The sequence below is a fragment of the Spea bombifrons genome, chromosome 3, assembly GCF_027358695.1.
Source record: "Spea bombifrons isolate aSpeBom1 chromosome 3, aSpeBom1.2.pri, whole genome shotgun sequence".
NCBI lineage: Eukaryota > Metazoa > Chordata > Amphibia > Anura > Pelobatidae > Spea > Spea bombifrons.
Window position 1 is genome coordinate 90,470,607 of NC_071089.1, and position 16,113 is coordinate 90,486,719.

Sequence of the window (16,113 nt, forward strand, 5' to 3'; positions counted from 1 at the left end):
CACATAACCAGGGAGAGGCATCCTATGGCATCCAGCAACTAACATCCCATGAATACTAGACTGGCAGTCGATCGCAAGAATCAGATTTCACAGCAAATAGTGTGTCTGTAGCTGCCTGTGCCTTACCTCCATATAGCTCTCTAAGTGAAATCTATCTTATCAGTACAAACCCTTTATGTGTCTGTGATGAATACATTGGCCACACTTAATGGAGTGGTAGATGACTATAGCATGTCCATTAGCCAGCACTTAAGCCAAAACTGGACTCAGAAATGTGGACTATGTAACTCACAGTCATTTTTATTTGTACTATTTATTTTTGATTACTTATATTATTATGGTTATGGTATTGTTCTAGGGAGAATACTCTCTTGTTTCAAGCTGTTCAGTTGAATGATTCCATAACCCTGAAGACACTGCTTCAAAGAAAAGACCTGGATCCTTTTGTTAGAGGTGATATGATGATGATGATGATGTGTGCACTCATCTATTTGTTCTGTATAACTACAAGACTTAAATAGGAGATGTATTATTATTATTATTATTTATTGATTTCTACAGCACCATCATATTGCACAGCTCTGTATAGTGGATAAACAGGACATAACAAGTAGTGTATCCCATGTCTATATCCTTGGATGAGAAAAACCTCACCCAAACAAGCTTACAATCTAAACTTTGCTCCAGGTTGATGTAAATATTGTTTTGCGTGTTTGTAGAGACATCTACTGTATATGTCTGTTCAATAATCAGAAAGCATCAAATGGAAGAAAAAATGTAATCTTAAAGCAGAAGTCTACTTTTTCAGGCACTGTGCCCCTTATTATGAGTAGGTCAGGATCCACTGAACTATGAAATCAATCGAGCTGTGTGCTTTTTGCAGAGCAGACCTCAATCACAGCTCCCGTGTGACCAACTCACAATGTACCGGTATTAAAGCATCATAATCTGGCCTTTCTACTTCAATACATCATGTTGAGGCAGGACTGGAAAAGTAGGTGGATTTACGCTGGCTCTAATCATGCAAACCAATGCAGGTGTCCTGCTTAAGGCATCTAAAATGTTGGGGGCAGATACAGACTGTCCATCTGGCCCTGTGAGCCGCTGGCTGATAGAGTCGCACATTTGCCCTTACTGTCACTGCAGCAGCAGATCGAGTCCTGCAGTGTGTGGTCGCCGACTGGAAACAGGCTGCTACATGCTGCGAGGGGGCTGCTTTTCATCTTTATTCTGACACTGTTGGGGTATATTTAATTGGGGTATAGTGTTACATCAGAACTTTTATTATAACTATGAGCGAGTAATCCTTTCTTGCAGGTACAGTCACATCAGTTTTTTAAACAGTCTTTTTTAGAAATACTTCATAAACTATGCAAGCCATGTAAGTTATGGTTTATACTATAAACATAATTTATATTTGGAAAACATGATGTTCTATACTTAGAACACTGATTGATACCAATGATTATACTGCCTGATTATTTATTCCTGTATGCTACCTTCACACGCAACTGAAGATGTCATTTTGAAAATGTTTTTCACATTTCTAATTTCTCATGTTATAGAATATAGGTTCCTGATATTCATGAATTTATAGGTTAAGTCTGGTAGGTCTGTTTGGGCATCAGTTTGGACTAAACACAACTATTGAAGCAGGGATTTTTCAGTATTTGTTAACCTGATTTGTGATATAGGGTAAATACTTTGTAGGCATTTTACTGGATTGAGGAGGAAATCGAACAAGCATGCACCAGTGTGCACATCATTGTCCATTGCTGATCCGAAAATCATTCCCAGAATATACTTCCACTTGCAAATTAATGAGGGAGTTGAGGTGTAGATGCACCTCAAGAGACTTGTATATATATCAAGGAAATACCCCTCCTGGGAAAGGACTTCTAGGAACACTAACCCTCAGAGTCTGTGAGCTCACGCCAAAGCTTGTGTTTCCCAGGAAGAGAAGAGACATAATGGATATATTGAATGCACCTGAACTGCTCAAGCCCAGAGAGATCACCCAAAGGGACCATATACCTCAAGGGTCTTATCTTAGCCCTTGTTATCAACTGAGCAACCCTGATAGGCTCCAGGACCCCGAGGAACCCTAAAGCCTGGATCCCTGTCCCCTCCAGGTTGCCCGCTAGTGGAAGCATCAGAGAGGGAAAGGAGGACATTGCATCCCCTCCTCACCTAGCCATCCAGACCCTTACTGAGGCCCTGACGCATGGGTGGGAGTATTTATGCTAGGCTGGGAACACTACGCCCCCCACTATCTTTAGGTCTAATTAACAAAGCTAAATTCAATCTCAGACATTATTTACATATATTTATTGTACATAACGATGCAGTGCAGTTGCCATTACTTTGTCTAGTGGGTAAAAGCTATTTGTTGAGTATAAAAAGGTGTGCAGTCTTTCTGCTGGTGTCAGAATAATGTAGTGTTGTACTCTGTAAGGTTACAGAAGTTAAATCAATTTAGATTAGATTATAGACAGCCAAGCTATGACAAGACTGAATCATCACAGAAAGGTGACCGTTAAGGCTGATCTATGAATAATTTGTTTTTGTTATTTGTACCTTTTAAATAAATGACAATGTCACGAAGTCCTGAAATTAAAAGCCAGGTCTATTGAATTCATTTTTAAAATGAATTGATTTGGAGTCTCTGAGCTGTGAGAACAACACGCATGCCTGTGTTTTATGAAAACACTTAATACAAGCAGATCCGATGCCTGAACATATTTCTTACTTAGCCTCGTATGTGACTTGGAGACACAGTTTCTGATAATGTGAAAGGATTGATTGCAGTTCAGAAATTGTCTAGAGCAGCAAGATACAAGCATTTACTTCTAGCAGAGGTCGCGTTTCACCAATGGGAAATTTATAGCCTCTTCAAGAGGAAGGCATTTTTATGCTTGCGGACGACGGCATTGTTAACATTCTGCTATGGTCTTGTTCATAATTTTCCCCTTTCTCATTTAGTGCACTCATACAAATTATATATTGTGATTTTCAGGACAAGTAGGTCTTGGAGTAAATGAGAAATAAAAAGCCAAAATTATTATTATATTATATTTATATAGCGCCAACAATTTATGCAGCGCTTAATACATATATTTAAGAGGTATATATTCATATACATGTCCTGAATTTGGAGACACCTCATTTGTTTAGGATCTTCATTTATTTTGAAATTTACGGTGCAATTATTAAAAGGTGCGCACATTTTTGCCAAATCGTAAATCGGAATATTTTCAAATTTGTTATTGGAGTCTCTACCTTTAATGGTGCTGACAAATCTAAAAACCACTACATAAAACTATGTGTTTCATAAAGGTACACAACCCAGGGTGTTTCACTATGGCCATTTTGACATATTTCATTGAATCCATTTCCCCACCAATCTCATTCGAAGCGGTAAAAAAAATCTGTTTTGCAGACACACTTTGCATTGCTGCTTTGGATTTATTCTCCAGGATATGTTCAGCTGCATAAAACCAACTACAGTGATGCCCAACATGCATAGGTTTGAGATATTGTAAAGCTATAGGACCAAGCTTATATGCATATTAAAAATTAAAAAAAAACAAATTGCAGTGAAGGCAGTTTTTTTTCAGGGTTTTTATTTTCTTTTTTACTCTTTTAAAACTTTTTAAATAATGATTTCTTTTTTTCAAATACATTTTTGATATTTCTTTTTTACTTTTACTGATCTCTAGTGGAGTGCAGTGCATCATAAATAGGGAATCCATAAGTGGGGTTTTCTGAGCCCAGGGATCTCTTTTAAAATAGGGAAAACCATACAGAGCTTTTTATTTTATTTAATTAATTTATTTTCTAGAGGTCTTGCGGGGTAAGCAATAAAACATAATGACAAAAAGCTAGTATATTGCTATACTGTCACCTTTTGCCAAAAATACCAGCTTCCATATGACAAAATAATCCTTTATTTTCAAAACAAATACCTCCAAACAATTAATTGATTGAAAAGTGGAAAGCATATGCTATAGGTAATTTAATTCACTCATTTGATTATGAAAACACATTGACAGCTCCGTGAATGGGGATAAACGCTGGGTAAGCAAATTTTTTTAAGTGTCATTTTAAAATCGGTTTATGCTCCTATAAGGTTATTTTTTGTGAATATGGTTTTATCATTTAGGTAGCATGGGGGAAACAATCCTACACACTGCCGTATTAAATGGAAAGAAGGAGGTGATGGAAGTCATACTAGAACATGTACCATCTTTAGTCAACGAGCCAATGACGTCTGATATGTACAGAGGTATGAACAGTAATTGCAATTGAGTTGCATGAAGCATAATATATTGTGTACAGTGTAAACGTTACTGTTTGTAGCCAGGGCTAGATTCCCTAAAAATGTGTAGTTTACTGGAAACATAAGTGCATCGTTTAAAAGATGTTATAGATTGATGGAGATTGGAGAATATAATATCAGCTCTAATAAATCATGATTCCAATTCATCAAGAAGGTTCATTCATTATTGTAGTTAAAAGGGCTGCCATCAGGGGGTTACAAACAGTGCTCATGGATGGAAACTGACAACAGTGCGGCCCAGCCTCACTAATCTGTCGCTGCCTCCCTGAAGGGCCCTTGCAGCCTACTACCTTTTCCCCTTGATGGCCTTGGGTCCCCTTTCTGGGGATTGGGTCCTAGTGGCAATGGGAAGAGCATGGCGTGGAATGGGCCAGGGTGTGTGTTTTTAGGTTTGCACAGGTCACCAAGATTACAGATAGAAGAGGTTACCTCTTCCTGGGAACTTTCCGGGTCAAAGTTGAGCTACTTCCCGTCCCGTCTACTTGCACACGCAAATCTAACTGAGAGTAGCCCTATATACAGCTAGCCCTGCCGCCTGAATGAATCCATATCCCCAGACGTAGCAGAGATCTGGTTAGCCTAACCTAGGAAGTTCCCAGTTACGTAAATAAACCACAATTACCAAATTCTTTCAATATGCATTCTTAATATCTTTCAGGGGAAACTGCTCTTCATATAGCTATTTTAAAACAAGATGTGGAAATGGTTAAGCTGATACTGAAACATGGAGCAGATGTTATGCATTCTAAAACCTCTTGCACGTGTTGTATACCTGGACTAGAGTGTCTGTGTAACTTTGGTAAGAGATTGTCTTCCTCTACAATGGCTACATCATTTTAATGTAATTATATATATCCTTATACAAGTTTTGATCTACTTCAAGGGTTTTTTCTTTGAGACCAAATATGTTCCAAGCCCAAAAAAGATTTCCTAAATATTTCCAAAATCATACTTAAAGTGTTCTGATCCTGAATACGTAGGTTGGATAAGGGGTCAAGCAGGAAGGCTAAGTCACTATAAACTCTGCAACTCTTTTTTAAAAACACTTTTTATTAGGAAAGAGACACAGCAATGTTTAAGTGACAAAAAAAGATAAGCATTACAAGTCAGTTTAAATTAACACGCACGCAAGGACACCTCCATCAGCCAATCCCTAAAGGCGTTACTTGTTGTATAAAATTCCTGTGAAAAAAAGGAGTCTAACATCTCAAGCGCCAGGGACAGTCAGGGGAGTTGTAACTGTTTGGGACATGCAGGAGACCACCTCCTCAGTTGCCTTGGGGGTAGGTTATGTGATTTTGTAAGGGGAATTAACTGCAGAAAGTTAAGAGTACAGATATACGCCATGGTGGAGAGACCATTCACACAATGTATCATATTCCATCTCCTTGAAGTCTGGGTAGGGGATCATCAAGGAGAACCATCCTGTGTGTCGAAAGGTATTGAGAAGCATCTGTTGTAAAGATATATCTAGTGTCTTTATGTATGGCTTCTATTGTGTAAAAACGTGTTTGGCTTTGATGTTTCTGTGAATTGTGGCTTCAGCTCATTCCATTTGAAAAATATGGTGTAATCTCGGCAAAGTCTTGGTGAGCGTTGGGAGGGTTGTGTGAATCCATTGAGAGATGATCGTTTTTTGCAGCAGCAGGTGTGACATAGCAGACCTCCTCTGGTGGGGAAAAGCCAAATAAGGCCCAAAGCCTTATTTTAGTTTAAGTGCTTGCGTGGCGTACCTGGGTCAGGAAAGTTTTAATTACACGACAAGCCCATAGACAATGTATAAGGTCGTATTTTAGTAGCTTTATCCCCCCTTCCTTTGTCTCACAATTATACCATTACATAAAGCCGTTGCATCCTTCCCTTGTTACCCCCACCCTTGTTGCCTCACGGTCCCAATATTAAAATAAGAAACCAGCCACTCTGTTGTCTCCTGGACTCTCACTGACGATTGTACTTTGTGTGCTTTAAGGCAGGCTCAGCCTATATAACTCTCACTCAGTGTTGTTGTGCTTACTCACTACCGGGGCTGGCAGAAGGATGTGTACACATGATGAAAGCTATTACATGACCCATCATTAGCGACTGCGCCACTACCTGCATCTTGCGAAAGGCCTAGGCCTGCCCGAAAAGTTATATATACTAAGTAATACTGAAAAATTGTTACATTAGTTTTTTAGCGAGACAGTCTAAACAATGTGCAGTCTGTTGTGCAAAACCAGACACCTGGCAACCTTATATGAATTTATTTATTTTATCTTTCAATAAATGTATTTTAAGATATTTTGCATTATTTATTGATCTCTAAAGCAATTTTTACAATATTCCAAATCCCCAGTTGTTATTGAAAATAGGAAGCTCAATTTTACAGTTTTGTACAATGTGCTATCTTGGAAAAACTGAGCACATTCTGTCTCTCCGGTTGTAGTGGGACAGTAGATCTAATCATCCAGCCACTCTTTCACCTCAAGGGTGGAAGCTTCAGCTAAAAATCGTTCTGAAACTACCCTTTGGCCTTCTCTGCAATATTATCTAAGCCCGTGCATATATAGGTTGCCAAACAACATCTGGTGCATTGGATCGGAATAGGCAATTGACAGATTTTGTAACAAAAGTTGGCTGACTGAGACACAGCTAGTTTCTTTATATATGTATAAAGTGATTATCTTCATACAGAATCACCAGTGTCATAGCAATGGCAAAGCAGGAAATGTTCTGAATAGCAATTAAGAAGTCACCGAGCTTTAATGAACTGTATGAATTAGGGTTTGGAAATCCTGAATTGCATTATAATTCTCCACCATGCTATTCTAGTGATGTTTATAATTTTTGGATTAAATAAGATAAAAATGCACAGTGTGGGGGTGAAATGTTTTTATCTTGCTTTATTTTTGTTAACAGACATCAAACCATACATCCACTTTATACATGGCATGCATGAACAAAAACAATTGCAGTGTTTTTATTCCTTTTCAACAGTGTGTCTAATATTTCATTTCATGTTGACCCCACTAGGAGAATTCCCGCTATCATTTGCAGCCTGCACAGGAAATGAAGAAATTATAAAACTTCTTATTGAGCACAAGGCGCCTCTTAATGCCCAGGACTCCTTTGGTAAAAATTCAATGGCAATTGTTTTATGAACTACAGTACCTACTTAATTTATGCTCCGAATGTATTGCGGCATATAATATGTAGGTTTTTTGTTTCTTTTCTTTTGTGAAGCCAGAGGTACTTGTGCTTCTCATTCGTTATGTCAATAACAGTGAATAGGTGCGCCAAAAGTGCTAATGCCCAGGGGAAACAAGGTATCCAGTCTTCCTCCTCTGGGGCCGCACTACCAATGGGGGGATATGTGGCTCCTTTATTTTTCCCACGCCAAATCCTAAGGAGGGCCAGATTGTCTAGTGCCCCCTGCAAACAAAGGACCCACTGAAGTCTTCAAAGAAGGGTGGTGACCGAAAGGCACAGCCCAACCACCCCACCCACAAAAAATTTGTGTCTTCAGGGACTTGATTCCACTGTGGCATTTTCAATGAACCAAGAGACAAAAACTCAAAAACACATGTACACAAAACATGTGCAATGTGACGTGTGAACAAAAGATTGCTGTTACAACCCGAGGCTATAGCTGGTGTTTTAAAAAAATCCCCACAACCACCAGCCATAGGCTAGGGCATTTTAAACATGAGTACTATGGTGCACTTACCAACCCAATCAATGGGAGAAATGTGCCCTGCACAAACCACAACAGGTGACGTGTGCCCTGGCAGACCAAACCAGGGAACTCCATAACATACATCAGGTTTCTTGAAACATAATTTATGGCCAAAGCACAAAGCTCTCTCCTCTCACACAGGTACGAAAAGGTAGAGAAGTGATATGTGATATATTAAGTTATATATACACAATACTCAGTTATCATGACAACTAGTTACTGACGTGTGTTATGCATTCATTTACAATTTGGGATCCCATCAAACCGTTAAAGAATGTTAAAGCTATGATTGAGTTTGGTGTTGACTCAATCACAATATCTTTTAGTAGCCTATTGAATGGAGCCACTGCTCGTATACAACACAATATTATACTCTCCAGGCTACTCCTATTAAGTAATTTTCATTATTTTGTCATTCACTTTAGTCATATCAGTGAGATTTATTCAATAAAGAAGGTGGGAGAGTTGTGGTCTCTACTACCTAGTTTCAGTATTCATTATGAAGGGCCAACACTGGAAAAAAGAAGGGCTGAGTTGACCCTGCAAAAGGCTTAATTCAATGGATGATGATTTAACTACACGACTTAAAAGGCCTGTCAATCTCTCCCTGCAGGACAAACTTACTGGGGCTGGATCTTCATGGATCTTCGTAATGCATAGTAAAGTCAAGGAGTTAAAACCACAACTCTCCAATATCATTATCAAATGTCTCATAATGTAACACATAAGCACATTTTCTATTTTATGCTACTTAAAGTTTATTAAGCGATAATGTATTTTTTGGGAAGATTGCTAAAATGTGGGAACTGGAGATGCCAAACAAAATGTTTATAAACGGTTTCATAAGTGACATCATAACTCAGTGAAACATTTGCACTGCTAAATATATCCTAATTTATTTTAGGTAACACTGTGTTTCACACATTGGTCCTGCAGGAAAATAAAGAAATGGCCTGTCACATGTATGACTTGATTTTAGCCCTTGTGCCACTCAAGGATTCTCGTTGTATAGAAGAAGTGGAGAATGATGATGGCTTCACTCCATTAAAGCTGGCAGCCAATGAAGGGAACATTGAAGTTAGTGACTAGGCTCTTTAATTATTCATTATATGCTCTCTAACTCTTCTAAGTATTGGCTGACTTCTTACTTTAACTTTCCGAAATTCTACTTTCTTGTGAAAGCATAAATAATGCAGCTTACTGCCACATATTCCAATAAAAGGTGTGGGAAATACATTTGAAAAATGAAATTATTTTGACAAAAAAAAACATTTGAAAATATTTGTTTTTGCATAAAAAATAATCACCCTTATTTTGTTCATTTTTGTGACTCAGTAGGAAAAATATTAGATATTTTCGTCTAGCATTGACATCAATATATTTCCAGAGATGTTTCTTTTAGTGTCGAAATGTTTTTGTGGTGATGTTTTTTTTTATGATGGTAATTGAAACTGCTTACAAAGTAACAGTAACGATAGTTTGTACCGACTGCTGAAGTGATCTTATACCACTAACCTAAAGAAAAGTTTGGCTTAAGGATAACTTTTTTAACAAAAGAAAGCAAAAGTTTTGAATTTATAGCTCCTGTATCAAGACTTCTACCAAAGTCACTCCTTATGAGGACATTGGCAGAATAAACTCCTGGCAACAATAGCTGCAACTACTGCCAGCAGTTTCCCTTCCCAAAATGATGTAAAGACAGATAAAGGGGGTTTATTCACTAAGTAGGAAGCACGCAGTTTCACCTCACTGACTTCATTATGAAGGGTCAATCCCAGTGAGGTTCTGCTCCAAGAATAATGCATATTTAAACGAGTAAGGATTCTTGGAAATCCCTTTACACACTGAATTATGCATTGTGGAGGGTCAGCTCAGCTCCAATTACCAACAACATGCCAGGTATGACTCTTAACTTCAAGGTGAATTCAAGAGATTGAAACCACAACTTCACTTCCAACTCCTGCCTTGGTGACTAAAAACCTAAAGACAATAGCATAACTAGGAAGGGGCACAATAGGAAGGTACATAGCTCATGTTCTTTCTTGGCAGGTAATAACTAACATTTAATCATGTCCTGTAATGCTAATCATGGCAAGTACCTAATCTGCCTCGTATTTTCTTGTGTATTTGTCTACACTTAATGTAGATGTAAAATAGTGTAAAATAATGCCCTTGGGATGTAAAAATTGGGACTTGGAATGTAATGCACTTGAGATGTAAAAAAAGAAAATAGCATTGGGTATATTGTTCTGTCAGCGACAACGGAAGAGACAGGCTTAGGAGTAATTATTTCTGATGGCTTAAAGGTAAGCAGACAATGCAATAAAGCATTGAAAAAGGCAAGCAGGCTGTTGGGTCGTATACCGAGAGGCATTAGAAGCAGGAAGTAGTAGGTTATATCACTTTACAGATCTTTAGTCACACCTCACCTAGAGTATTATGGAGAGGAGGGCAACAAAAATGGTAATTGATTTGCAGGATGAAAATGACCAGGTATGCAATATGTATAACTTGGAGGAAAGAAGAGAGAATGGAGATGTAATAGAAACATTTAATTATTTCAAGGGATTTAACAAAGTACAGGAGGAACGTTTATTTCAAAAGAGGAGAAATGTTAGAACAAAAGGTCAAAGTTTAAAATTAGAGGCTTGGTGGCTTAGATATAAGAGAGAGATATCCAGAATCTCTGCACTCCGATATAAACACGTCCAACCACCTGGGTGCAGTGTAGTCAATAAATATCTATCCGAAGAAATCACGCACTCACAGGTCTTCACAAATAGATTAAAGATTAATAGCGTATTCCCAGAACAATCAGCGCTTCGGCCCACGCAACGGACCTTTGTCAAGATAAAACTATTCATTACGTCACTTCCTTATATCCCACAGCATTAACGGGTAAACAAAATACCAACCACCAGACCGGGTTAGATGCTGAAACATTGCCTTAACCCTTTAAATGCCTACCTTAAATATTACATATCACTCACTGCTTTAACTCATCAGTTGCACTGCTTCCATATCATGGCTGCAGCAAACATCATTTACCTCAATTCTCACAACGATGTCGCCTTCAGCTGCAAAACGCTCCATCTATTATTCAATGTGTAACCGTTACTATGTACAACTATATAAAGCGTCTCTACTAACGAACAAAATGCATACGATTGGCTCCCAGAAAACACTCTAAGGGTATAAACAGTGTGAGCCATGCATACTTTATGTATTTAATTAACACCTAACCAAAATAAACCCTAAATCAATAAGTGAAAAAAATGGTATCCCTCAAACGGATGCGCTGATAAAGATCTACAAATACCGAAACGTATTATATATAAACATTACTGACGGGGACGTAAAAATGATAAAAAGGACAGCTGTTCATTTAGACCCAGCGGGAAAAAGTGTTTAAGGTACGAATCCAAAGCGCATTCCCATGGAAGCAAAAGTCTCAACCTGTCACCTCCTCGTGGTAACGCTGGAATATGATCAAAGGCTAAAAAACTGTAATTGTGACAATCTATGTCCCACGTGGAGGAATTGTTTAGCCACAGGTTTGTCAGATTTTGAATCACAATAAGCTGTCATGATAGATGATCTGCGTCCACGGATACGATCCCTTAGGATTTTGGTCAGTTTTTACTACAAATACAAGTCCACATGGACAAGTGATCATGCAAATGACATTATCAGTGCTGCACGTAATCCTCCGGTTGTCAGTATACCTTATTGTTACTGGACTCTTCGTAGCAATGTCATGGATCTGCCAACGTCTCTTAGGCTGCCAGCCCTTCTTTAGCACATTAAAGGTGGCTCTTTAGTTACGAATCTCTCCTTGTGCCTGTATTATGGACAATCCTGCCAATGTGTGGTGATGCAGTGTTTTTTATATATATATATATATATATATATATATATATATATATATATATATATATATATACAGTATATATGCATTTTAAGAGATAATACATAGATAACATTGATAACAGAATGTGTCAGCAGAGCAATTTAACCCATGTAGGGTAGCCTTATGTCTATACCATGCCTGCTTAAACTCCTTCACTGTATTAAACTCTGCCACTTTTACTACAACCCTCTCAGTAAAGTAATATTTTCTGATATTACGTTTAAACCTCTAATTTAAGACCGTGGCCCCTTCTGTGCTAGTTCTTCATTTTAACTGAGGATCTGCAACTGATAGAGAATTGACTATGACTCTTGAGCATGAACAAAATGCTTGAATCTATTCACAGATAAGGTTTCGTACAGTCAAAAAATATGATAAAGTGTCATCTTATGAAGGCTCACTATCCTATTAACTAAAGTCATTAAGACAGTAACTTGTATACTTTCATTGCACCATTGATCACTAAAAACTTTAAATTTAGATGTGATAGCTACTGGAGATATTTCTCCATCATTTCATATTCTTCTATGCTTTCCTCGTGGCCAAGGTTAACAATGAACAGTGCACAACAGCAATAAAACAGAATTTACTCATTTTAATATTTTATTTCCACAGATGTTCAAATACCTGGTTAGCAAGCAAAAGAAGATATACTGGACTATAGGAACTATTTCTTACAACATTTACGATTTAACTCACATTGATACTTGGATGACTCAGAAATCAGTTTTAGATATCATAGCATCGAGCCAAAAACCCCAGGTAAATGCTACATCTAGATATCATTTTCGCCATTATATGTATTATTAATTTGCTGTATTTTTTTTAATAAAGTATCTTTATAACAACTCTTTCAGGTTTGACTTTCTATCAAGTTTTGTTAAGCGGTCCTAAAAATGTACTGACTCATGAGTTGTGGAGCCCTCAGATGGCACAGAGCAATTCTAAATGTACATCATAAATATTTAGTTTCAGAAATTAAGAAAAATAGTTTGTCATCAATTATGCCTAGCTAAAAGCAATCTTAATAATATCCAACTGAATTAAACATGTGCTTTAATGCTGCTCTGAAATTACACAATTAACCTCTTCGTAGCCTGGGGGGACAATACACTAAAGACTTCAGCTTTGATATATTATGCTAGACTGGAAATATACTTTATACAATAAGAAGCATCTATATCATTTTATTTTTGGTAAGGTTCGGAAACTGGTTGATGTGTCCCCCATCAAAGAATTGCTAAACCAGAAATGGAATACGTTTGGCTACAAAAACTTCCTGATTTGGATGGTCAGTTATCTCGTATACATGGCTATCTTCACCACGGTCAGTCTGTTTCGCCCATTAAAACCGATAACCGAAGGCCCTACGGATAACATAACAGTCATGACGCAAAAATCCCTCTCAGTAAGTCAGATGAGCATTATATCTAATCGTTTTATTTATATTTACATATATCATATTACATATGTATTGCTCCGTGCTTCCCGTGTTTTGTGTTTTTGTCTTGAAGGAATCTTATGAATGCAAAGAAGATTTTCTGAGACTGGTGGGAGAGTTAATTACTCTGTTTGGAGCAGTAATCATATTTGTCAGTGAGGTAAACTCCTTATTTCTTATAATTGGTTGTCCATGGCAACCTGTACAATATAACTGACAACTTTTCCTTGCGGCACAATGTGTTCCTGCCTCAAATAATTTACTATTTTTTTTCAGATTCCTTTACTCATTAAACTTGGTCCTAAGAAATATATTGGCAACGCATCTACCGGGGGTCCCTTCTCCTTACTAATGTACGTACAAATAAATTATATCCATGTAATCAGGCATTGTCACTTGTGAGTAGTATTATAATTAGCTGCAAATTAATTATCCTTTTGGGATCCTAACTGTGTAAAATATGAAATAGTAGGAAATGAATCAAGCAATGCATATATTCAAAGTTAGCCTCTTTATCTCTAGCTGATAGAGATCTCTGAAGTCCCAAAAGCTTCTATAACTTTAGAGTTTTTTCTATGTTGGTCCAATAAATTGACTACTACTAAAGACACTACCTTATCATATGCATATCAGCACTAGATTTGTTAACCATCTTTCTATATAAGTGATATTGTTTGCTTCTGCTCAATGAGGGTACTTTAATTAACTAGTATTGCCATCACCATACCTAAGAACTCTCATGGCTTGTCCCTGAGGCTCAAGAAGTCATAGCTAATTACTGGGGCTTTGGGGCAGATCCGATCTAAGAGGAGTGGTATTTGGTTCTTCCCACTCCGGTTCTGCTCACTCCATCCTCTTCCACAGCTATTGTGGGCAAGCGCTGGCCCCATATCTGATCTAATATATCTAAGGAGGCCTTTAGGGGATCAGCACTGAAAACCTACGGGTAGACAAAGTGTCCGTGATAAGTAATGTTGTCTTACGTTGCTTGTTAATGACAACTGAACATGGACAGTGTGTTTTTCCAATACACTTAAATATGGAAATAGTAGTGTAGTCTGGGAAGACTGGCGCCCCAGCATTGACAGTATGCCTTGTTTTCCTTCAAATAGGAGAATTTGTGGACAGTGCATTGCCAGGACAAGCTTTTGGCACAATCTCTAGATGGTTGATGTTCCTTGAATGATATTTAGCTGTAGGTTTATCAATCAGTTTTGCGAAACTGAAAACATTTTTTGGCCTTTGCTGACATTTATATAAACATCAACACATTGGTTTCAGGACCTCTGTGTGTACCTGTTGATGAAACCAGATTTCAAGGACCGGTTTTATGGGTATTTGTATACCACAAAACTCTCTTGGTTCAAATGTAAACTCTGGGCATCCTTTGGTCTTTTGCCTTTGCATTTTGCTGGCTATTAAGGACTTTCCCTACTGTATGTGCTACTAACCCCTACTGCATTCTAGACCTGCCTCCCATGAGGAGCAGGTAGAAGACAGTGCCGGTCACACAATCTTGGGAAGTACCGTAAATTATTTTCCATATTATTTTAGTATTTGGTATTGTGGCCCATCGTATGTTTTTTAGCCAAGGAGTAACAACATATTTTAATTCTAGATCCAAAAGGCACTTAATAATATCCTTCACCGAAGAAGCTATAGTTCTGGTAGGATGTGATATGCTGCTGTGGGACACATCAGGAAATTCCCTTTCCTGTGGCGTTGCCGATATTCTTAGCATCTCCGCATTAAAATAAAATAGGTTTAGCTTAGAAAGAAATCTTTGTTTTGAGAAATGTAAGGAAAATAATCATATTATTGAAAATGCTATATCACCAGAACAAAACAACATGGGATTTGAGAGCTTCTATTTCCATATGGTGACAGCATAGAGCACAGAAGCTGGTTTTCCAATATGCCCTCTGCACGGCTCAACGTATTGCCAGCTTTTCACATAAAGGGAACATGTTCTATTCTGATAATCAAGTAGCATTATGCTTTTCCAAGCAAAACGAGCAATGTTTATCTGCTCCCATATGTACAGGATTACCCCTTCTGTCAATGCGTATTCGTTGCAACGAAATGGAAATTCAAACGACTCTTTTGTCTTTTGATAGAGTAAAAACCATTAACCCCAATAAAGAGCTCAGTGTCAGCCAGCATCTAGACTACATTTCATTACTATGTTAATCCAGACTAATGTGTTTTTCTTTTCTTGTAAATATGTTAAAACTACAAGCCTTCTGGTGCATAATCACACTGCAAACGGTGGCAGGCTGTAGTCAACGGGATTTAATGGACAAAAAAGACTGACAGCCTGCATTATGAAATATGTGTAGTTTCGGTTGCGCCGTGAGTCCTTGGCATTTCTGATTTATTTGTCCTTAACGGCAGTGACTTATTTATATACCAATCGCGTTGTCGCGCTACGTACACTGCAGTCAAAACACAAATCATAAACCAAGAAAATAGCCGAGGATTTTGGATTTTTCAAATATTTGTCTAGTATTTTAACCCTTTCTGGCCCAAAGTGTTTTCAGTCCCATATGCATGTTTAATGTCCCTAACTGTATTAGCCTCTACCACTTCTGCTAGGAGACTGTTCTACTTATATACCACCCTCGCAGTAAAGCAAAACCTCCTTACATTACATCTAAGCCGCTAGTTTTAGATTATGACCTATTGTTCTAATACACATGAACAACAAG

The 16,113-nt window shown here is 37.8% G+C and overlaps 1 protein-coding gene across 1 annotated transcript in view; it reads left to right on the plus strand.

Moving 5' to 3' along the window:
• The window catches only part of LOC128484538 (transient receptor potential cation channel subfamily V member 6-like), a 29,751-nt gene that overhangs the window by 8,328 nt on the left and 5,310 nt on the right, over positions 1-16,113 (plus strand). The window contains exons 3-11 of the mRNA XM_053460956.1: positions 359-453; positions 4,163-4,285; positions 4,998-5,138; positions 7,352-7,450; positions 8,959-9,131; positions 12,580-12,726; positions 13,166-13,372; positions 13,479-13,565; positions 13,682-13,758. Of these exons, the coding sequence (XP_053316931.1) occupies positions 359-453; positions 4,163-4,285; positions 4,998-5,138; positions 7,352-7,450; positions 8,959-9,131; positions 12,580-12,726; positions 13,166-13,372; positions 13,479-13,565; positions 13,682-13,758 (1,149 nt within the window). The remainder of the gene's footprint in view (positions 1-358; positions 454-4,162; positions 4,286-4,997; positions 5,139-7,351; positions 7,451-8,958; positions 9,132-12,579; positions 12,727-13,165; positions 13,373-13,478; positions 13,566-13,681; positions 13,759-16,113) is intronic.